The 22,739-nt window shown below is 36.6% G+C and overlaps 1 protein-coding gene across 1 annotated transcript in view; it reads left to right on the top strand.

Annotated features, from left to right (window-relative positions):
* Positions 1-22,739, top strand: part of LOC140147875 (uncharacterized) — an 81,636-nt gene that overhangs the window by 52,658 nt on the left and 6,239 nt on the right. Inside the window, exons 4-9 of the mRNA XM_072169694.1 lie at positions 12,764-12,874; positions 16,478-16,588; positions 16,716-16,826; positions 18,863-18,973; positions 20,700-20,990; positions 21,357-21,650. Of these exons, the coding sequence (XP_072025795.1) occupies positions 12,764-12,874; positions 16,478-16,588; positions 16,716-16,826; positions 18,863-18,973; positions 20,700-20,990; positions 21,357-21,650 (1,029 nt within the window). The remainder of the gene's footprint in view (positions 1-12,763; positions 12,875-16,477; positions 16,589-16,715; positions 16,827-18,862; positions 18,974-20,699; positions 20,991-21,356; positions 21,651-22,739) is intronic.

Here is a 22,739-nt window from a genome sequence, read left to right as displayed (position 1 = left end):
GGTAATCTGATAATTGCTTCAGGCAAAATTGCCAGACTCAAATCTATTTTAAATGTATATTATTTGGAGAGGAGAGGAGAGGAGAGGATGATGATAGTGATGGTGCTGATGTTGATGACAATGACGATGATGCTGATGATGATGTTGAATAAATATGACATGGTATGACAATCAATTGTTAATCTGACAATTGGGCCTATATTTCAACGTTTTTACAGAAAATTCGACCTTTTCATTCGGATTGGCATTTTGTCACATTACATGTGAATCAGTTTACCAACATCAAAGGCCTATCGGTATTAGAGGACATTAAAGCGAGCGAAAGGGGCGCTAGACCACTAAAAACACCGGTCATCCACACACTGTGGGTGTTCCATTCTTGTCTTATCCAGCCTTTATTAACAACAGGCATGCATGTATCTACCTATTGAAATCAGCTCAACTTACCATACTTTGCCTAACCAGACAGTCCATTCCAAAATTGTTACTACACCTTTACATTTCATCGAATATCTTTTTGATGTCTGTCATTTTGAACATCAGACTTGAAAGATGTATGCTATGTAGAAACTTTATTTTGCAATTTCATAATTTGCATATTATTAGCATATTTGCAAGAAAAAACATGAAAATCAATAAATACCTATATTTTTCACAATTTCAATATTTTATTAGAAATTAAGCATGTAGGCCGTTTGTTATGACTTGATGAATGTAACTGTTAGACAGATTTTGATATTTTTGCTTATTTTTCCTTTTTTGCCCCAAAATGTGTAAAAATCACAATTTTTTTGGATGACCTATATTTTCTTTGAATATTTATCAAATTTCTTAATTTAGGTATAATACAGTGCAGAAAAAGATGTCAAAAAAATCTGTTAAAACATATTTCCAATAAATTGTTCCATTTTCATTTTTGGGTTAAATACTCAATTTTCATAAAATGAAAACATGTCCATTGCACTTTTTCCTCGAGATGTACTATAATATCAAGGTTACGGATATATTATAATCCCTTCTTATCTTCACTGATCCATCAGATACCTATTGTTATGAATGATCAATGAAAAGGTTCAGAACTGGGCTACTAATGGTCTTGTCAAGTATATATAGTTATTTTCATGAATGTGTCAACTCAAAAATCATTCAAGGTCGAATGTAGGCAAAGTACGGTAAGTTGAGCTGTACTTCAATGAATTCAAGGAGCAGATCAATTCACATAAATCCCTTGCGTTTTCGTTTCTGAACAATAGAGCTCCCGAAACAGAAAAGATGAAACGAGGGTAACCGTCGTTTTATCTTTTCAAGCTGTGTTCACACATGCACTTATTACCGGTAATATTTTATCTAGGCTTATGTCCGATCGAATTAAATATTTCCGCTGATCCCTTAGCGCGTCCACATCTGTCGGCAATAGCGCCATACGCTGTCGAAGTTACGTAATAATCGGATTAACTACCATAGTAATAGGTGAATCATGATGATTACTTGCACCTGTAAGATTAGTATCTTTGAAAAGACCAGTATTGTATTCAGTCTCTATGTTCAAAATTGTTTTCACCTATTGCTATGGTAATTAATCCGATAAATTGCGGAGCTTCGCCAGCGTATGTCCGACGTGTTATGTCCGATAAGCATATTACCGGTCATAAATCCCTCCTTTCTACATGAGCATCATTAAAAAAATTTAACCCGATTTTAAATTTTTCACTGAAAATTCACTTTCAATGAACGCCCCTCTTTAGAAAAAATTACAGACAATGCGGTAGGTATGTCATGTAACAAAAATGCAAATTCAAAATTTTGTATTTATGTAGGTTCTATTATTATTATTATTGTTATTGTTATTGTTATTGTTATTGTTATTATTATTATTATTATTTTAGTTTGACAAAGTAGTCCCATTTTACAGTAGACTTAGCTCTATATCGCATTTTATAGATGTAGGCCCTACATGGTGGACATCTTTGAAAAATGACAAAAATAAAAAATAACAATGACTCCCATCATCATGCTATTTTTTTTTTTTGGGGGTCCCAAATTTACAAAAAGTCGGCTTCAATAAAATTGCGACCTCCCCTATTTCGTCAGCAAAGATTTTATGACCCCCTCCGTTTGCACCCCCCAACAGGCATCAGTCTTTTGGAATAAAAGAAACGAACTATCTGTAGTCATGTTGTGTTGTGACTCCCTACATTTTGGTCATCAAAATATTTTATGACACCCCCTATTTTTCTTTCCGTATATTTGGGACCCCCTAATCATCTTATAAAATCCAATTACATGCCTTTCTGTTATCATGCTTATGGCTTAATACATGTCATCTCCATCTACTTCCAGGGCCATACTGCCCCCCCCCCCCCCCCACTGAGCCCTCTGGAGGGTTTACATTTGCTACCCCCCCCCCCCTAGAAACTCGTGTAGGTCATCCCAATAAGGATGGTCAATTGCTCCTGCGCCTGAACTTTTTACCCGATCATGGAGGGTGCGATGGAGAGTTTGCAGTGCCTTTATCTTAGCATGTATCGGCTCCCCCGTCCGTATGGGGAAGCCCCTTGTCATGTAATAGCGTGGCTATCTCCTCCCAAAGCTTTTTTTTATCCCAGAAATACTTTCCCTGTCTCTCCAAATTTTGAGGATAGCCAATGTTCCCTTGTCATTCCAATTGACCCCTCTATTGCGTTTATTTATATTAATATTTGCAGCTGCAGCCATGATGACAACACGCAGTAAATTACTCTGCTCAGTGGCGTAGATTTCTTTTTGACATTGGGGGGGATGGAGTTGGAAAACAATTCAAGTATAGTCAATCCAACACCTTTTGGCGACAGAATACGTTTTTGGTTCAATTGTGCGCGAAGCGCGCGAAAAATGTTGCTATTTTGAAGCTAAACTGATGAAATAATGGTGTAAAAGTAGAATAAATGCGCGCAAAATTTGCACTTTTGGGGCAAAAAATGGACAAATATGAGGTTAATTTGGTCAGAAACCCATTATCAGGCGTCAACATGGGGGGGGGGGTGATTTTATGGACCATCCCCTGGTAAAATATTGGGGGATTTATCCCCCATCCCCCGGGATCTACGCCTATGACTCTGCTTCAAATTTTGCGCGAGTGATATACCGGTACTCAGAGTTATATCCGACAGCCCAATAGTGCTGCATGTTCACACGTAATTACTATTACCGGACGTAACGTTTCGATCGGTCTTAACAGCTCTTAACCCTGGTCATCTTCAGCCTTAAATTTTCGGATTTAAAGCACATTACGTCGGATATAGTAATTTTTTTTTATCCGACGCTCATTCACACTGCCACTTATATCCGATACTATTACCGACGTAATTTAAGTCCGACTGTGTGAACAAATTGTCGGATTTAAAGCACATTACGTCGGATATAGTTATATCCGACGCTAATTCACACTGCCACTTATATCCGATACTATTACCGACGTAATTTAAGACCGGTAATAAGTGCTTTAAGTCCGACTGTGTGAACAAGACTTCAGTTTCTGTTTCCGTAACCGTAATAGTTTTTGTAAGTCATTGTTATTCTGAAGTGGTAGTCTCCCAGGTGTGACCAATCTTTTATTCTAGCCTTTTGTTAGTTACTGAAAATTTGAAGCTCGTGAATTTCAGTTTTCGTTTTGGTAAGTTATATTGATTTTTTACATAAATCCTTGAGATGTGCGGTTGGGTGCTAATCTAGACAAAAGAAGAGTCTAAATTTTACGGTCCTAAATTCGCGAGAAATTGTACGTCTTCAATTGACTTGTGTTTGGTGTATATGCACTTACGCCTAGACGTAAGTGGCTCTTAAAAATAGTCTTGCAGTGAAATATATACTAACCATGTTGCCAAGTTATAAGCAAATTGGCGATGAAACGAGCGTCTAAAATAGTCAAATATCTCCCAATGAGGCGCGTACAAGTGGTGATTTGGTAATCATGTTTGATATTGAAATGCAATACAAAAGAAATGCATTGGAGCAAAGATAATGTATTCTATTCATTCGTACCAATGGCAAGCTAATCTGATAATTGGTTGGGCCTATATGCATGACTCGGGTTTATTTTAAATGTTTATTTTTGCAGAGCTTATTTTTAGTCATGGATCATACTGATAAATTTCGCAAGGGAGGGCCGGGGGAGGGAGGGAGGGAGATACTTGAGTGAACAAGTGAGAGTGTGAGGGGGTGAGGAAGAAAGAGAGGAGAGGGAGAGACGGAAAGGCTAGAAAGAGAAAGCTCGAGAGGAGAGAGTAGGGACCGGGGAGGGAGTGTTGAGCCTGATGGGCAGGAGGAAGCAAAATAGGGAGATAGACATTGATACGAGGGAAGGGCGACACTGTGGCCCTACAAGTGAAATGGGGCGCGACAGGCTCATAAGCGGACCTTTTGTGATTGAAGGGCTTATTTTCAACGTTTTTACAGAAAAAAGTGGACCTTTTCATTCGGATTTGCATTTTGTCATAATAATGTGAATCAATTTATCACTGTCAAACACGAGAGGGCGTTAGACCATTAAAACAGCGGTCGGACACCGGTGTTCAATACTCTTTTATCTCCAGCCTTTATGGGCTTTATTGACACAGGCAATTACCTCTATTGAAATAAGCTGATTGGTACTTCAGAGTTAACAATGAAGCCAGATTACAGTAAACTTACTGAATCCCTTGCGTTTTCGTATCTGAACAATAGAGTTACGGAAACTGAAAAGATAAAAAGACCCCTTATGTCAATAAAACCGGGAGAGAAAATATTATGTTAACACCAGTGTTTTTAATGGCCTAGCGCCCTCTTGGTAAATTGATCTACATCAATTTGACAAAATGCATGCCAATCCGAATGACAAAGTCCACTTTTTTCTGTAACAACGTTGCAAATAAGCCCTAAAATCACAAAAGGTCCGCTTATGAGCCTGTCGAACCCCAAAGCACTTGTGCATGGCCACAGTGTCGCCCTTTCATCAATGTCTATCTCCCTATTTTGCTTCCTCCTGCCCCCCCCCCATGATCAGTCTCCCCACTCCCTCCCCAGTCCCTACTCTCTCCTCTCGAGTTCTTCTCTTTCTAGTCTTTCAGTATCTCCCTCTCCTCTCTTTTTTCCTCCCCCCTCCCACTCTCACTAGTTCAGTTTCAAGTATTTCCCTCCCTCCCTCCCTCTCCATCTAGTCCTTCAAGGAGGACCACGCTCCATTTAGTACGATAGTCCACGCCGTCAGGCGTGGGTCCTTCTACATTGGACATATCCTTCCCGGAAAGTCGGGGGAAATGTCAAACTGACTAACCACGCCTACTGACAGCTACTAATGATATTCAGCCAATCCGATTGACTGAATATCATCAATAGCTGTCAGTAGGTGTGGCTTGCCTACCTGCTACCAGAACACTAGCTTCTTGACACAAGTATTGCGTAACAAAATTGATTATTAATCCTCTTCAATTGCATATGTGTTAATGCTATTATAATACTCGATTTTCTTCTTACCCTCATCGTTCACTGACCTGTAGGTTGCACACAATCAGTTCCTTTTGTCATCACTACATTTAATATTGTCCTGGTTAACCACGATTCGTTACTATTTTTGTATAGAGGTTGTGCTTGAAATTATTGATTGGCTACAAACAAAGGAATTGAACCGGTGTCCTTCACCGTCATCATGGGGCAGTTCAGTCCATTTAATCAAATGTTGTCATCAACCTATTTGATCGTAGTGCATTTGTTATGTGTGTGAGACGAACTGTCTCAGTAGATTGCAATCATGCTTTTGTTGAATGGATTTGAGTAGTCCGCCATATTTACGGTATGATACGTCATGGTCATATGCACAACCTCTATTAATTGTGATAGTTGGCCTATTCGTTTAACATGTTTAAGAAAAATATAGAATTGGAGGACACATTCATAAAAACTTTGGGTTTCACTCATTTATTTACTTTAATTCCTTTCTTGAAAATAATAAGTTCAGCAAGTTCTTTCTTTCTTTCCTTCTTTCTTACTTTCTTTCTTTCTTTATTTATTTCTTTCTTTCCTTCTGTCTTTCTTTCTTTCTTTATTTATTTCTTTCCTTCTTTCTTTCTTTCTTTCTTTCATTATTTAATACGGGCCTATAATTATATTTATTTCGTTTATCATCATTTATGTTTTATTATTAATGTGTATTCATTAATTATTCGTTAATATATTTATTTCTATTCATCAGTATTTGTTTTATTATTCATTTATTTATTTTCTATTCGTTGATTGATTTATATATTGCCCTTTATCAGGCTTATGTTTTTTATTCATTTTATTCGAATTATTCGTTGATTTATTTATCCATTTATTTATAAAGAAAATATTTATTTATTATTTATTTACATTAAATTTATATTATTATTTTTCGATCAATATATATTAATATATATTAATATTATATTAATCTTTCGATTGATCAAATGATCATCTCCAATCTTATTTTTGTCACGTTTTTGGCTTTTTACTTTACAAAAGGTCAAGGGACCCAGGGACCCAAAATGTAATCAAATAATTATATAAGCCTGCGGAATAAAGGGCCAAACTGTTTGCATTGTGTTCACAAGTTGATTCTCTGTCTAAAGGTGTTATATTAGATAAATAAAGGAACAAATCAAAGGTCGACGACGTATTATAAACGAATTTTGCTTGAGAAATTCAGCCCAAAAGATCAATTTTGACCGATATTTGACCCCAAAATATATGGTTTTATAAACATTTTGAACCCCTCCCTGCTAAATGAAAAATCGATTATATGACGTCATCGAACTTTTGGTTTGTTCCCTATAAATAATAGAGCTTATATCGAGAAATTATGATTTCTTTCATTTCTCCTTGCTTACTTTTTTGTTTAGAGTTTTTTAAATCAAAGACTAATCATATTTGAACCAGAGTATTTGCTCAAATTGTCATTCCATTGATGATTAATCAGTCACTAATGAATGAATATCATGCATATGAATTATAAACGAATGCAAAATGTAATTAAATTTTATTTATTATTAAATAACTATTTGGCTGACTGATTGAGATTGCCAGATCTAACACTATATGGACCACAATGACCTAATCCCAATGACATAGTTCAATAACCTCAATTAAATACTCTATAGTGCAAATTTGACCTCAAGTTGCAGAGTATGAGTTTTTGTACCCAAATTGTCAAAGGTCATTCAATGAATATACAAATGTATTGGGGTTAAAGAATTGTGCCCTTATTAGATGAGCATGTTGTGGATCCTAGTGTAAGACCATGGAGACTGATTATTGAGTGGTTGCTTGACTCGATTACTTGATTGATATTTTAACACCAAGATACGGTACATTAATTGTGAGACTACAATGTAAATTGTTAATAATTCATCGATTGATCAAGCGAATGATTATTGATTGATGCTTGATGAGTAGTTCAAATTTAATTTCATCAGACTGACTATTAATTCATCGAAATATCAATATAATAAGTTATTGTGATTCTATTATATTATATTATTATATTAGATTGATTGATTGGATGACCTCCATATCAAATAATTCATTGTTTTATTGATTGTTTGTTGAATACTTATTGGGCGGATGTTGGTAGAATGAAACAACGATTGAGTGATTAAACAAAGAATCCCTTGAACTTGAAGAACAGTTTGCATCCATTTTCCAAAATCGGAGTGACTTTTACTTTTTCACCCCTAGCATGCAAATTGACCTTGGACCTGTCGAGCCTCAAAACTTGGTAACTATATGTCCTACGTGCAAATATGTTTTACTTTTGTAATCCTTGGACCTAGACAAATAATTTGACATGTTTTTAGTGAATTTGGAGCATGTTTAATTTTGCCCCTATATCATGATATGACTATGAGCATGTAGGGTGTTTGAGGGTCTTTTTTTTTGGTCACGGAGTTCCAATGGTTGACAAAAGTTTTGAATTCAGCATACCCGAATGAAACAAAACAATCTGGTTGCCAGCTTTTACGCGAACTTGCCGCTTGATGCTTAAATAAGCACATTTCCAAAATAGAACCAGACTAATAAAATAACACTGATTTTACAAAATAAATTAATATGATATCACGGTTTAGGCCTACACTGCTGGTCTATCGAAACCCAGCTACTTCAAAAGTGTGAAGTGTTTTGATCCATGTAATCTCAAAATCAATCGATTGAGATGACTAGCGTACTCGTCCCAGTTACATAACAGATGCGGTTAAATGATGGGCGTGGAATACCAACCATATTTGGAGTTATTACGTTGTCATTAACTGGGTTGGTTCAGGTCACTGCTTATGGTAATTCGATTGCGCTGCTGGGGGTAGAGCGCCAATCTATAAGGACCAACGCCTGACGGCGTTGTTAATAGTGCTACATATTGCGTTGGTCCTGTATGGACTATCTCCATCCGTTGCGAAATTTATCAGTATGATCCATGACTGAAAATAAGCTCTGCAAAAATAACATTTAAAATAAACCCGAGCCTTACATATAGACCCAGCCAATTATCAGATTAGCTTACCATTGGTACGAATGAATAGAATACATTATCTTTGCTCCAGTGCAATTCTTTTGTATTGCATTTCAATATAAAACATGATTACCAAATCACCACTTGTACGCGCCTCATTGGGAGATATTTGACTATTTTAGACGCTCGTTTCATCGCCAATATGAAAGACTTGCTTATAACATGGCAATATGGTTAGTATATATTTCAATGCAAGACTATTTTTAGGAGCCACTTACGTCTAGGCGTAAGTGCATATACACCAAACACAAGTCAATTGAAGCCGTACAATTTCCCGTGAATTTAGGACCGTAAAATTTAGACTCTTCTTTTGTCTAGATTAGCACCCAACCGCACATCTCAAGATTTTATGTAAAAAATCAATATAACTTACCAAAACGAAAACTGAAATTCACGAGCTTCAAATTTTCAGTAACTAACAAAAGGCTAGAATAAAAGATTGGTCACACCTGGGAGACTACCACTTCAGAATAACAGAAACTGAAAAGATAAAACGACGGTAACTATTATCTGTGAGAAGTTTGATAGTAATCCTTGATATTGCTGAATAGAATAAATCAATACTGATATTTATCTAATGTATATACGATGCTATTCAAATAGACGTCCCATAGAAACTACCGACCCTAACTTTGGAGCTCTATGATTACAAGGATATTGACTATCTATTCATGAGTGGTGATTCTATAATGCATATACAGGTTGAGTCAAAAAGAAGTAAACTCATGTTCGAGGGCCTGTAACTAGAGATCTGTATAAAGGAATCTGCAATAAATGAAGATATCATTGAAAAGAGCAAACTCTACACGTCTAGATAAAAAAAGAATTGTTGCAATTGCTCACAACAAACTAAACTTGTCCTCATTTGAATACAACCACCCATTTTTTTATATAGCTGCACACGGCTGATTGATTTTCATCCCTTTCAATTTGGACGAATCAACAAAATGTTAACAGGATTTATTGTTGAAATTACATACAACTTTTGCTTTAATTAATATTCAACAAACAATGCATGTAAACTCAGGATGAAGTCCATGGCGGTACTGTAGTTTGTAGGGATACCAATTCAAGTCTTTACGAACGATCCGGCAGAAGCTTTATTTTGGAATGTTGGGTAAAGGATTGCATCTTGAGCTGATCTTTGGGTCTTGCTGTAACGCATGTCTAACTCTAACAATGTTCACTTGTGATCTAGAAGGTCTGCCTGAAGCTTCCGGCTGTCTGTTCCTTAGTGTCCCGTGCACATTGAGCTTGTTCACATTCTTATATATTACACGGTTGTTTGATGGCATGTAAAACTGAGTCATTTTAAAGAAAGGTTGAAGAATGATGGCGCTATTTATCTCAATCTTGTTTGGATCTTTATAAGGGGTAGACACTTGTAAAATGGTATTAGAACATCCGCAAACAGACTAACAAATGACAAGGGAATTTTCAAAAAACTTTAAATAATGAAATGTAAGGTATAACTCATATTATTTACGCCCTCAATTTGCACACAAATGTACAGTTTATAGAATAAATTTACCACAAAAAAGATGAATAATTTAGAAACGTAAATCTACATTAAAAATTGCTACAAGATGTGTATAATGCCGTTTATTAGTGTGATAGCTGTTGGTATTATTCAGGTCTAGAATTGAACATTATAATAATGTTTTGTTAGAAAAATTAATAAATGATTACATCAAACAACCGTGACTGCTCCCTTACATGGAATCCGATTAGCTGTGGGAAATTGGAGACGAAAAAGACGCTGAACTTCAGTGGGACTCTTAGTTTCATAATACTTCGTCGACAGAAACGTGCGCTCCCGTGCGGTAAATTGTGGTGTCATGTTGTCATTTGGGCCGTTTCATTATAATGTAGTGCAATGAATTAAAATTCATATTAAACAGAACCCTTTAACATGTACCAATTATTGATCGAAACCACACCTGCCACATAACTTTATTTGCATTGAATATCGCGCCTTACCGATCAATATAATAGGTACTTGGAAAGTGAAACTGTGTACAGCTACAAAAATGGGTGGTTGTATTCAAATGAGTATAACTTGAGTTTGCTGTGAGCAATTGCAACCATTTTTTTTATTTACACGTTTAGAATTTCCTCTTTCCAATGATATTTTAATTTTTAGCAGAATCCTTTCAGATCTCTAGTTACAGCCCCTCAAACATGAGTTTACTTCTTTTTGACTCAGCCTGTAGACCTTATGGGTTTAGACCAAATACACTCCTCTCTTCGTCATACATAAATTCTCCCAGTCACATTTCCCTAACATAATATGAAATTTAAAAAAAATGGAATTTAGTTCGGCAGAGGTGGGGCTCGAACCCAAGCTGCACCGCTATCATGTATACAGTATCGACATATTACCAGCGCCTTTACCGCTCGGCCACCTTACTTGTTGGTGCCATCTTGAAAATTTGAACATATAATCGCAACTTCATTACTTCAACATACCACGTGACAAGCAAAGACAGAAAACGTACCATATTTTGGAATTTTATCTGCTTAAAAACATTAATGTTTATTATAATAGAGCTACCATTATTAATATTGTTGAATTCTCAAGCGCATACAGACAATACGAGGGGGCTATGATACATACACAATACATAAATCGATTTTGATTTCGTGCCACGTGCTCTGTGCTCAGGACATCTTGTAAGACGGTCTGAATTTTTGCAATTTATATGAAAAGTCCAAATAGGTCCCAAAAGTTTCTTTCAGATATTAAAAGATTAGATTCCCATAAAGACGAAACAGTAATCTTTAGTCGGGACCTATGTAAAATTTACATAACATTTTCACCATCAATTCAGTGTTAATTTTTACTAAATTCAGATAATATTTTGGCGTATATAAAATTGAATTAAAATTCTTTGCCTCCTAAACCACATAAACATTAGCACGATCGGGTATTAGGAATCGTTATATATGATGTGCATTTACATTCATAATTATATTCTTTTATTCATAGGATGCTTCAGTTTTGACACATAAAATATTTCATTGAAAACCCTCCCACTCGGCTATTTCAAAAAGGTAACCACGCTTCCCTAGAATGTGCAATAAATTAGCATTAAAAATTTTCTTATTTTAGCAGCATTATAAAAACACTTGGCGTTTGGCGAAAAGAGGATTAGACCAAATAGATGTAGACGAAATGGTTATTAGACTAAACTAGGGCGGTTACCCGTATTTCGCGGTTCTCGGCTGTCATGGTTATTGGCTTTTGCAGATCACAAAATTAGGGTGTGTCCTTTGGCTGGGATCACTGTCCTCACAGCTGAGCTCAATTGGATCTTTCTTGGCCAAAGTTATACCGCATCCACCAAGTTTGAGCTCCATGAGCAATTTGAAATTTTTGCGGTTTTTTTTACCTATGACCTCGTAACCGTAGGTCTGACAAAAAGGTTTGTTAGTCCAAGGTCCACCCACCCACCAAGTTTGAGCTCCAAAGGGGCAATTTGAAATTTGTACCTTTTGACATATGACCTCTTAACTGTAGGTCTGACGAAAAAGTCACCGTGGAAACTTTTATTTGTTAGTCCAAGGTCCACCCACCCACCAAGTTTAAGCTCCATACGAGCAATTTGAAAGTTTTGCCTTTTTTGACCTATGACCTCTTAAGGAGGTATGGGTTGTGCTTCCCGGGATAATAAACTAATTCATAATCAAATCATCTCCATGCATCGTTTATGTTTCATACAAACAAACAAATCCCCCCCTGCCCCACCCCATCCTTCAATATACGCGCATGTATATGATTTCTAGGCCTAGAACTCGTGAGTGTAATATGACACCTACCGTCGACAGAGAGCATCAACTGTCGTCCGCGGATAGATTTCCGATATCAATCATGATAATAATTATGTTAGCACAATAGGCTATTGTATACTTCTGGTTATATACCCTATACTGTGTCCTCCCAGCATAATAGTGTTATGATTGCAGACCAGATCAGCTCTACTTTTTAATCCCTTGATTTTTGGTGTCTAAACAAAAGAGAAACCAAAACTATATATTTGAAATGAGGGATTGAACAGTGAAGCGGTTCGTTCGGGCATATCGACAGACCAATCCCTCGCCTTTGTTGATAAACAATGATGTAAAGTGGTCTATAAAAGGAAGGTTTGGAAATCTGTAGTTTATGACTTTTAAAGCGTTTAGACGAAGAATCAATGGCATCCTTTAAACTTTACACATTACTTTCAGATATCAATGAATGTGCTAGCGGTCCTTGTGTTAATGGCATGTGTCAAGACGGACTAAACCAGTACATGTGTCAGTGTGATGCTGGATGGACCGGAACTAACTGTGATGTCAGTGAGTTACATCAGAATTATGTTTTATTTTCTTCCTGTGAAAGGAAGGTTTGGAAATCTGTACTTTATTACTTGCAAAGCCTTTAGAAGATGGTATCGATGGTATCCTTTAAGATTTTAACATTAATTTCATATATCATCAATGAATGTGCTAGCGGTCCTTGTGTTGATGGCATGTGTCAAGACAGAATAAACCAGTACGTGTGTCAGTGTGATGCTGGATGGACTGGAACTAAGGGCCGGTTCATAGTGAATATTCGAAGGCGAATATTCGGCTTCGAATACTTTTTGTGACGTCAAAATATATACGGCAACGAATAAAATATGATGACACGCCGAGTTGAATCGGATTAAATATCGCGCAACTGATAGCGAGATACTATTGATTTATATGAAAGGCCCGAGGTCACCTGAATATCGCTCGACGAACGATGATTTCAAAAATCCCCAATGAAAATTAAGGGATCTGGAATGAGCGTTTTGAGCGATTCGACAGTATTTTTGTGGGACATGAGAGCACATCAGACATATCGAATCACATTATGAATACGAAGATTGTCTTTCTGATATCAAATAATTATCATTTTTTGAAATTCACGATATAATACAAATTTTATGACAAATTATTAAAATTTGATATTTTTCACATATTGATATTATAACAGTCCTCGAAGTAAATATTGTAAATCTAATGATATTTTCTTAAAGTGTATGTAGCTGGGAGGAAAAGCCGACGATCAATTTAAAATTTTGCCCTTTCATATTGAAGATATGGATTTTTTTTCCCAAAAAGACATAATTTTTTTGGTGTTTGGGGGAAAAAATCCATATTTTCAATACGATATCTTCAATACGAAAGGTCAAAATTTTCAATTTCATCCCACCCACATACAGGGCCGTTCCTAGGGATTTTGCCGCCCTAGGCAATGCCTCTCCCTGCCGCCCCACCAAAGCATACCAAAAAAAGTATTAAGGGGGTTACCCCCTTGAAAACTTCTCAGTTTTGACCTATTTGTATACTGCCCACGACCGTTTTCCTCAGTGGCGTAGATTTCTTTTTGACATTGGAGGGATGGAGTTGCCACGGAAAAATAAATCTTGAATTATAATGCGCGCGAAAAATATTCCCATTTTGAAGCTAAACTGTTGAAATGTGGTGCAAAAATGAAATAGATTCGCGCGAAGCACTTTTGGGACTGAAATGTCCCCCGGATCTACGCCTATCAGCCAATTTGTGAATCAGGCATTAGGCTGAGTTCACATAGAAGTATGCGGTATACGGTATTCGCTATACGAAATACGCTCATTCGATCAGGCTGAGTTCATATAGGAGTATACTATGTGAACTCAGCCTGATCGAATGAGCGTATTTCGTATAGCGAACAGCGAGTATGTCAGTTAACCCATTTTCTTCGTCTTATCAAATGCTTGTAACTTTACTTCTTGAGGTCACATTGCATTCAATGAGGTGTCATAATGTGCAGAATTAGATTTTAGAATTAAAATCTATTAAAAAAATTAATTTTCCCACATATGGTTTAGGTTTTTAAAATTAGGACGGTATACGCTGCACTAAAATTGAACACGCACGATTCCCACTATACTATACTATACGCAGGTATACGGCCTTTTCGAATAGCTCTTATGTGACCCGGTACTATGAAATTACCTTGCTCGATTTAACCTATACGCGTGCACCTGCAAAACGTGCATCGTATACCCGAATAGTATACTTCTATGCGATCGTAGCCTTATGTGACCCGGTACTATGAAATTGCCTTGCTCGATTTAAGCTATACGCGTGCAGGCTGCAAAACGTGCACTGTATACCCGAATAGTATACTTCTATGTGAACGCAGCCTTAAAACACACTTAGACCCTAGCCATATATGCCTACACAAGTTCGGAACGAGACTTTTTATCTTTTGACGCGTATTTCGGTCGAATGCCAAAATTGATTGCTCAATGAATCATGAAATGAGAGCAATACTACTTTGATGATACCGATCTCAAGTGGATATCAGCCAATGAAAAAAGTATTCACCGGAAATATATTTGTGGGAGTTGAATTTTGTTGAACTCGACAGATATTCAGTATCGAAGTTACGTAATGTTACTATGTCAACGGGATCACGCGCTAGAGTAATGAACCACGATCGAAATGATCACCACATAAAGTATATGGCACTCGAAGGCATACCAAAGTAGCGTGATCCGGTAACCAAGAGAATTACGTAACCACTTCGATGCTGAATATATTTGGTGGGTCACCGTGGGTGGTCTCATATATAACACTTGTGAGGGCTGTCATATTTGTTGTCGCTTCAATCATATCTTATGATATTTATATATTTATTTATTTATTTATTTATTTATTTATTTATTTATTTATTTATTTATTTATTTATTTATTTATTATTTATTATTTAATTATTTATTGACTTATTTATTGACTTATTTATTTATTTTTTAATTTATTTATCTATTGACTCATTCATTTCTTGATTTGCTTTGCAGTTGAAACCTACAAGAAGGTATGGGTCAACCTCCGCGCCGGTTACAGGCAGGTCGTAAATGCCTCGAAAAGCAAATATTTTTGACTCCTATTCAGGTCAGGGCGTAACCAGACCTGACCTTCGGGGGGGGGAGCAAGATTGAAAAATTTCCCAATTTCTGATCAAAAGTTTTAGTATTTATGTTCGAGAGAAAGCTCACTTGCCGCGAAGCGTTAAATGGGTGGAGTCGGTGGGGTCCAGGGGCAAAGCCCAGGCGGGGGTCAAGGGGGCTGAGCGCCATGAAGCTCCTGGTGTTTGGCATATTAGAAAATATCAGTGTTTCAGAGTACAAATTTCACAATGAAAGTAGTAGGCCTATAGATCTTCTTCTCTCTTTCTTTCCCTTTTCTCTTCTCCCTTGAGTCCCTTCCCTTTTCTCTTCTCCCTTCCCCTTTTTCTTTTTTTTTTCTTCTTTTCCTTTCTCTTCCCTCTTTCTTTCCCTTTTTTCTCTTCTCCCTTCCCCTTTTTTTTCTTCTTTCCCCTTTCTCTTCCCTCTTTTTCTTCCCTCTTTTTCTCTCTTCCCCTTTTCCCCTTCCCAATTTTTGACTCTTCTTCCAGGTTTTTTGTGTCCGGGGGCAGCTTGCACCCCCGGCCCCCACTGGTTACGCCACTGCTCCTATTTAGACCCATTTATACAGACCCTATACAGACATTAAATCATGACAATAGTTCAATGGAGTTTACCTATTATGATTTTATTAACTTCGATAAAGAAATTCTCTAAATTTTGCTTACCTTGGTCAACGGGCAATACTTGTGAACAGTCAGGCAACGCTGTGAATTGTAGAAATATATCTTTCTCCGGTTCATAGTTTTATATTCGAAGCCGCATATATTTTGACGCCCAAAACGTATTCGAAGCCGAATATTCGCCTTCGAATATTCACTTTGAACCGGCCTTAACTGTGCTGTCAGGGAGTTACATCAGTATTATGTTTTATTTTCTTCCTATAAAATAAAGGTTTGGAAATCTGTACTTTATGACTGTCTTGCAAAGCGTTTAGAAGATGATTCAATGGTATCCTTTATGCTTTTGACATTAATTTCAGATATCAATGAATGTGCTAGCGGTCCTTGTGTTAATGGCATGTGTCAAGACGGACTAAACCAGTACATGTGTCAGTGTGATGCTGGATGGACAGGAACTAACTGTGATGTCAGTGAGTTACATCAGAATTATGTTTAATTTCTTCCTATAAAAGGAATGTTTCGAAATCTGTACTTTTACTTGAAAAGCGTTTAGAAGACGAATCAATGATATTCTTACACTTTCAACATTAATTTCAGATATCAATGAATGTGCTAGTGATCCTTGTGTCAATGGCGTATGTCAAGACAAAATAAACCAGTACGTGTGTCAGTGTAATGCTGGATGGACTGGAACTAACTGTGATATCAGTAAGTTACATTTTCTCCATAAAAAGGATTTTCCTTCAAAAGGATTAATGTTTGGAAATCTGTACGACTTGCAAATGGTTTAGTCGACGAATCAATGGTAGTGCTGCAGAATGCATTAGAGAATGAATTTGGAGAAAACCTTCTGATAATTACAAACACTCGCTGAGCAGCAAGACCTTCCCTCTTAACTTTTAATCCGATAAGCTGATTATCTATTTGTTTTCATGAATTGGAAGACATTCTTTGATGTATTACTAAGCTCAATCATCTGAAATTACTGGAGCGTGAGCCACCCAGGCTGGTGGCTCGGCATAGTATTTTATTAACAGAAGGTTTTCTCCAAATTCATTTCCTAATGGGTACAGCAATATCATACCTATTGTGCATTTTGGTTGAAAAGCACAGAAATTGGCACATATATAGCTGTTGATGTACTTAACAAATTAAGTGCCAATATAATTTCTTTCCCAAATGGCATTGAAAAGGCCAAAGTTTATACAGGGATCAAATTCCAAATTGTTCACATCGTTTTGTAAACCAAACCAAACTATTGCAGTGACATAACGTCATGTCATAATGATTTTTATATTTACCTCAACAGGGGTCAAATTCTTCAAAAAGCTCTGATTTTAACCAAATGATCTCAAAATGATATTGTAATTTATTTAAATCAAGGTCGCTCTGCATAAAATGGACCTTTCTACGTTTTGTTTTCAGACATCACTGAATATTCTGATCTTAACAGTCTTTATACATGTGTGACGCTGGATTTACTGTAACTAATCTCTATGTGATTAGGCCAAAAAAAAAAAAAGTTTGTCTCAAAGGTGACTAAAAATTTAAAAACAAATGCGAAATACGATTTTTTTTTTTTTTTTTTTTTATTCCCGACTTTTTTCATGGTATTTTGTAGGCCCCGGCCTCGAAAATACGAAAATAATAAAAAAAATATTAAAAAAAAATATTGCCTACCTGGTCCTCTGTTGATCAGAGTAGGTCAGTTTAGATTGTCATGTAATTTGTGAACAACTCACTGAACTGCCGGCCCGGCGTGAGTTGAAGAAAAAGTGACAACAATTTGACCATGAATTATGTTTTATAGTCAAAATATTCCACTAATTCGATTAATATAATGATATTTGGCCTAAACTTGAACTCATTTGAAATGAAATGTCAGATTTTATTGAGTTTTTACACTCATCCATGTGCTTGCAATGCTGTTGAATTCTGCACTTTGGCGATGTTGGAACTGCATTTTATTGAATTCGGCGAACTTTTATGGCATAAAGCAACATTTTTATAGTAAGTGCACTGCTTGGAAACTTTCTTAAAAAGCGAGATAGTTGGTTTAGAATCACGGCGAGAAAATTTTGAGAAAAAAGTCTGATTTTCGCCGATTTTTTCTGGAAAAAACTATTAAAAAAATTGTTTTTTGAAAAAAAAAATTTCCGCATTTGTTTTTTGTCAAATCGTGGGATTTTACAAACGCGCGCGTCAGCTTTGAGACGAACCTTTTTTTTTTTTTTGCCTTACACTTTATGGATATTATGACTAGTTATGGACTTTGTTAATTCAGTCTGTTTACATATGTGACGTGTCATGTCAAAAGCAGACACGTTTGGGCAGGTTATCAATTTTGAGGTTTTTACATATCTTAAATATAGAGATATTTTGCTCCACAACGCTGTTTTCCCAATGAAATAGGACATTCCTAAGCGAATATAATTGAGATTGGTATTATAAAATTGGAAATTGAGATATCGGCCTTTAAAACTATTATTGACAATGTTGAGAGTAGGATTTACCTTGAAACGTGTCTCAAAAAATACAAGATACCAGTTATATTTTGGTCTGAAACTATCAGACAATATTTTTAACATCAATAATATCACAAATTCGCAACAAACCCAAATTGTGAAAAATTCACCCCGGGCAGATTTTTGGCTATTTTGGCCATTTACGATCCTGCCCAAAAGTGTCTGCTTTTGACATGACACGTCACATATTCATTTTTTTCTTTTAATATCTTTGGTTAGATATCAATGGATGTGGTAGCATTCCTTGCGTAAATGGTGCATGTCAAAACAGAACGAACCAGTACGTGTGTCAGTGTGATGATGGATGGACTGGAACTAACTGTGATATCAGTGAGTTTTTCAGGGCATTAGTCAATTGAGTTTGCTTATACGGGTGTTGGGTTTCCCGGTGCATCGAGCAAAAAATCTTTCGGACACCCAACCATAATACACAAAACAAATAGATTTTGGCACCTGAATATAAAAGCTCATTGCGGAATACAGTTAAATTTTGGGCTTTTTCGGGACATTTCTTGGTTTGTTTGGAATGGTAAGTATATTAGTATAAAGTATATATTTACATGGTCACTACTTACAGCTTCAATTGTAGGTGTCATGTGTGATAGTTGATCATTAGTCAGCGATAGTTTAGAAAAGTGGCTAATTGTTTAAGGATGCAAAAACCAATTAAGACATACTGCAGTTACTGTTCATTTTCCTATACACAATACACAGTACTCTCACCATTGACGCGTGACCTCTACAAACAGTGTATGTTATAAGCTGTTATAGGTATCGGTTCGGGGGCACTGATAATTCACGAACATCTCTGATATCAAATACTCTCGAAGCTTCATGTCACGTCGACATAACAGTATCATATTTCAGAGACGTCTCATAAATCACATACTCCCTAGTTTCAAAACCCAGTCGCAAACGATATTAGTAATTTTGGTGAACGTGCCAGCGCAGTGGGAATAATTTTGTGTGTATGCCTTATCACGGTTGTAGCTAGCCCAAGTTGAGCATGTTGAGTGCCTGCTAATTTTACTATCCAATTCATGAATTGGATAGTAAAATTGGGATTTATTTTTACTTCAAAACATTTGATTTTGGCCATTGCAAAGTGTGTTCTGGGACCATTTGTCAGAATTTGCACAGATAGATATAGTTTTTGCACCGGTAGATATTTGCCAAACATAGGAAAGCTTATTCTAATACACTCAGCTTCGTTCTGATGTGCTGCATCGAGTGCCCAGCTGTCAGAGACGTCCGTTTATTACGAGTGCCCCCGAACTGGTATAGATAGGGCATTGCCTAGTCACTGTGTGAAAAATAACCGGCCAATATTTAAAGTACTCTCTGAAATTCTAGAAAATATAGTTTTGTAACATGTCCTAACATTTAGCTAATTTAGGTGTTTGGAAATATTCGCACTTTGGTGTTTTAGGAAGTAAGGGCACGGCACGGCCTGCAAAATTTTCTGTGTAAATCGGATGCATGATTTTACTGACTATCACTCACTTGTGTACTGCTCTCTTGCGAAGGGCATTAAAGCTAAAATGAGTAGGTTGGGCATCTGCAAATGGTAGTACCTCCCTGATATGTAAATGACTGATAACACCAAAAAAGAAATGAAGAAATTATTTCCAAACCGTGTTCAGTCTACAACCATTATGTTTCTCATTTTCAAGAATGCTGGTTAACAATATGCAGACTATTGTCTCATTTGGGTAAAACAAAGGCCCACACAGTATTGTTACCTTGCGTTTGCTTTATAATCGTTCACCCAACTGAAACTATAATACCAGCTCATTGCAATATCGCACAGGTAAAACAGAAACACGTGTAGTGTGGATTTAACCAGAGGAGATCTGATTTAACATAGTTGAGCTGTTTTCAATGAGTGTTATCTTGGTTTAATAGCTTTTATTGGGGTTTAAGTCCTGCAAAGGTCGTGGTGAATTCTACTGTAGACATAACTGCATCATGAATGCCAAATTGTGACAACGTGACGAATATATTTTTTAAATTTACTTTAAATGCTCATTGCTTTGTAAATCATCTTCTATTTTAGCATGTTTAGCTTCAAACTTAATGATAGAGGCACTGTCGCCAACTGAACTGAAGGTATCATGGGAAACTTCCACCGATTCCTGCAGGGATATCTCAGAATATTTTGTTGACTATCGTCTTACTAATAGAGACCAATGTCAACCATTGGATGCCAATGAGGAAGAAGCGATAGCCGTCTCTTTATCTGGAACCTTCACCACATTACCAAATTTGTTTCCACATTCTACCTATGAAATCCGTGTGAGTGATGGTGATACTGAAGCGACTATGTTTGGAATGACTAAAGAGACAGGTATGAATCTGTAACAGCATGACGTGATCCTACATGCTAATGTTAACGTTAACAAGTTCTTTAAATTCATTATGCAACGACTACTTTTATATATTTGGTATGCATTTTCCTTAAGTATTAAATTCAAAAATACAGTTGATCGTTTAATGGACTCAGTGACAACAATTTTGCTTTGGTGTTCTGTCAATGAACTTGTTGACTTTCAAGTTGTATACGTATTTATAAACATTCTTGTAAGAATCTACTGCAACACATTGTAACATAATAATAAACATTGAAGACAGGTGGAATGGGGATTCATTAAATCATTTCAACGTTAGCTTCCTCATTTTGTTTCATTACTGTGTCTGTGTGATTTTCAATCAGAACCAAGTGGTACACCCACAGATATCAAGGCTACCAGCACAAACACTACCATAACGCTTTCTTGGAACCAACCTCTCTGTACGGAAAGAAATGGAAACATAACTAGTTACACCTATGATATTTTTAAGACCGAAAGCTCGGCTTTTATAGCTGAAGATGTGGTGACATCGGATACATCAATTATTGTTAACAATCTAGAGACGGCGACTGAATATAGTTTGATAATATTAGCTAACACGAAAATAGGCGCAGGACCAAAGGCCGTTTTTCAAACTCAAACACTACACAAAAAAGGTATTGTATAACCCATATTTACAGAAGTAACTAAGGGCCATGCGGTTTGCTTTGTAACTCAGGATCTTGTGATCACAAATTCCGACTTATTGTGTGCCTGTCTTAGCCAGTTTGAAATAAAGAGATAGTACTGATATCAAAATAAAGAAAAAGTTAAGACAACTCAGGATCTCAAGAACTTATAGACAGTATCTGTTCAATTTTCACGGCGTCAGTATTTTAATTGTAAGCCCATCCACATTAGTTATCTCGAGACTTAAAGTCAGGAACTCGTAAACTCAAGCCGCGCTTGAGTTCCTGACTTCCTGACTTAAAGTCAGAAACATAGGATCACGAGATCTTGAGATCCTAACTTCATGACTTTAAGTACTGTATTATCTCCTCCAAGCAGTTTTATGGTTTTGTCAAGAAACTGAAGAAAGAAGCGGTCTGTATACCAGCGCTCAAGCATCAAGGTAGACTGATATCAGGTGGTAATAGGAAAGCTCAGGTGGTAAACAACCAATTTGACTCTGTTTTTACAAAAAAAATATGGAGAACATGCCTAAACAAGAAACAGTTCCTCCTATGCCAGAGATTCATGTAGATACAGAAGGAGTTACAAAATTATTACCAATATTCAAAAACGGAGACAGAACAGCAGCGGCCAACTATAGGACTGCTTCTTTAGGAATTTTGGAACATATTCTAGGGATAGTCAACACAGATTCCGCAAGCAACACTCATGTGAAACACAACTAATACTAACAACACACGACATAGGACAAGCACTGAACAGTCGAACGCCTTTGCACATGATCATCGTGGACTTTGCGAAGGCGTTCGACACCGTCCCACACAACAGATTACTCTTCAAAATACACAATTATGGTATCACAGGTAGTACACACACTTGGATTAAAAAAGAAATGTTAATACAACGTATTAAAGCAATGAGTTGTAGTTAATGGTGATCATTCCAATTGGACTCACGTCTGTTCAGGCGTCCCACAGGGGGCAGTCATGGGATCTCTTCTCTTTTACATATTTGAATGACTTACCTACTAACATCAATTTCGAAATGCGCTTATTCGCAGATGACTGCTTTAT

Source organism: Amphiura filiformis, chromosome 1, assembly GCF_039555335.1.
Source record: "Amphiura filiformis chromosome 1, Afil_fr2py, whole genome shotgun sequence".
Classification (NCBI taxonomy): Eukaryota; Metazoa; Echinodermata; class Ophiuroidea; order Amphilepidida; family Amphiuridae; genus Amphiura; species Amphiura filiformis.
This window is presented reverse-complemented; position numbering and strand designations above follow the sequence as displayed.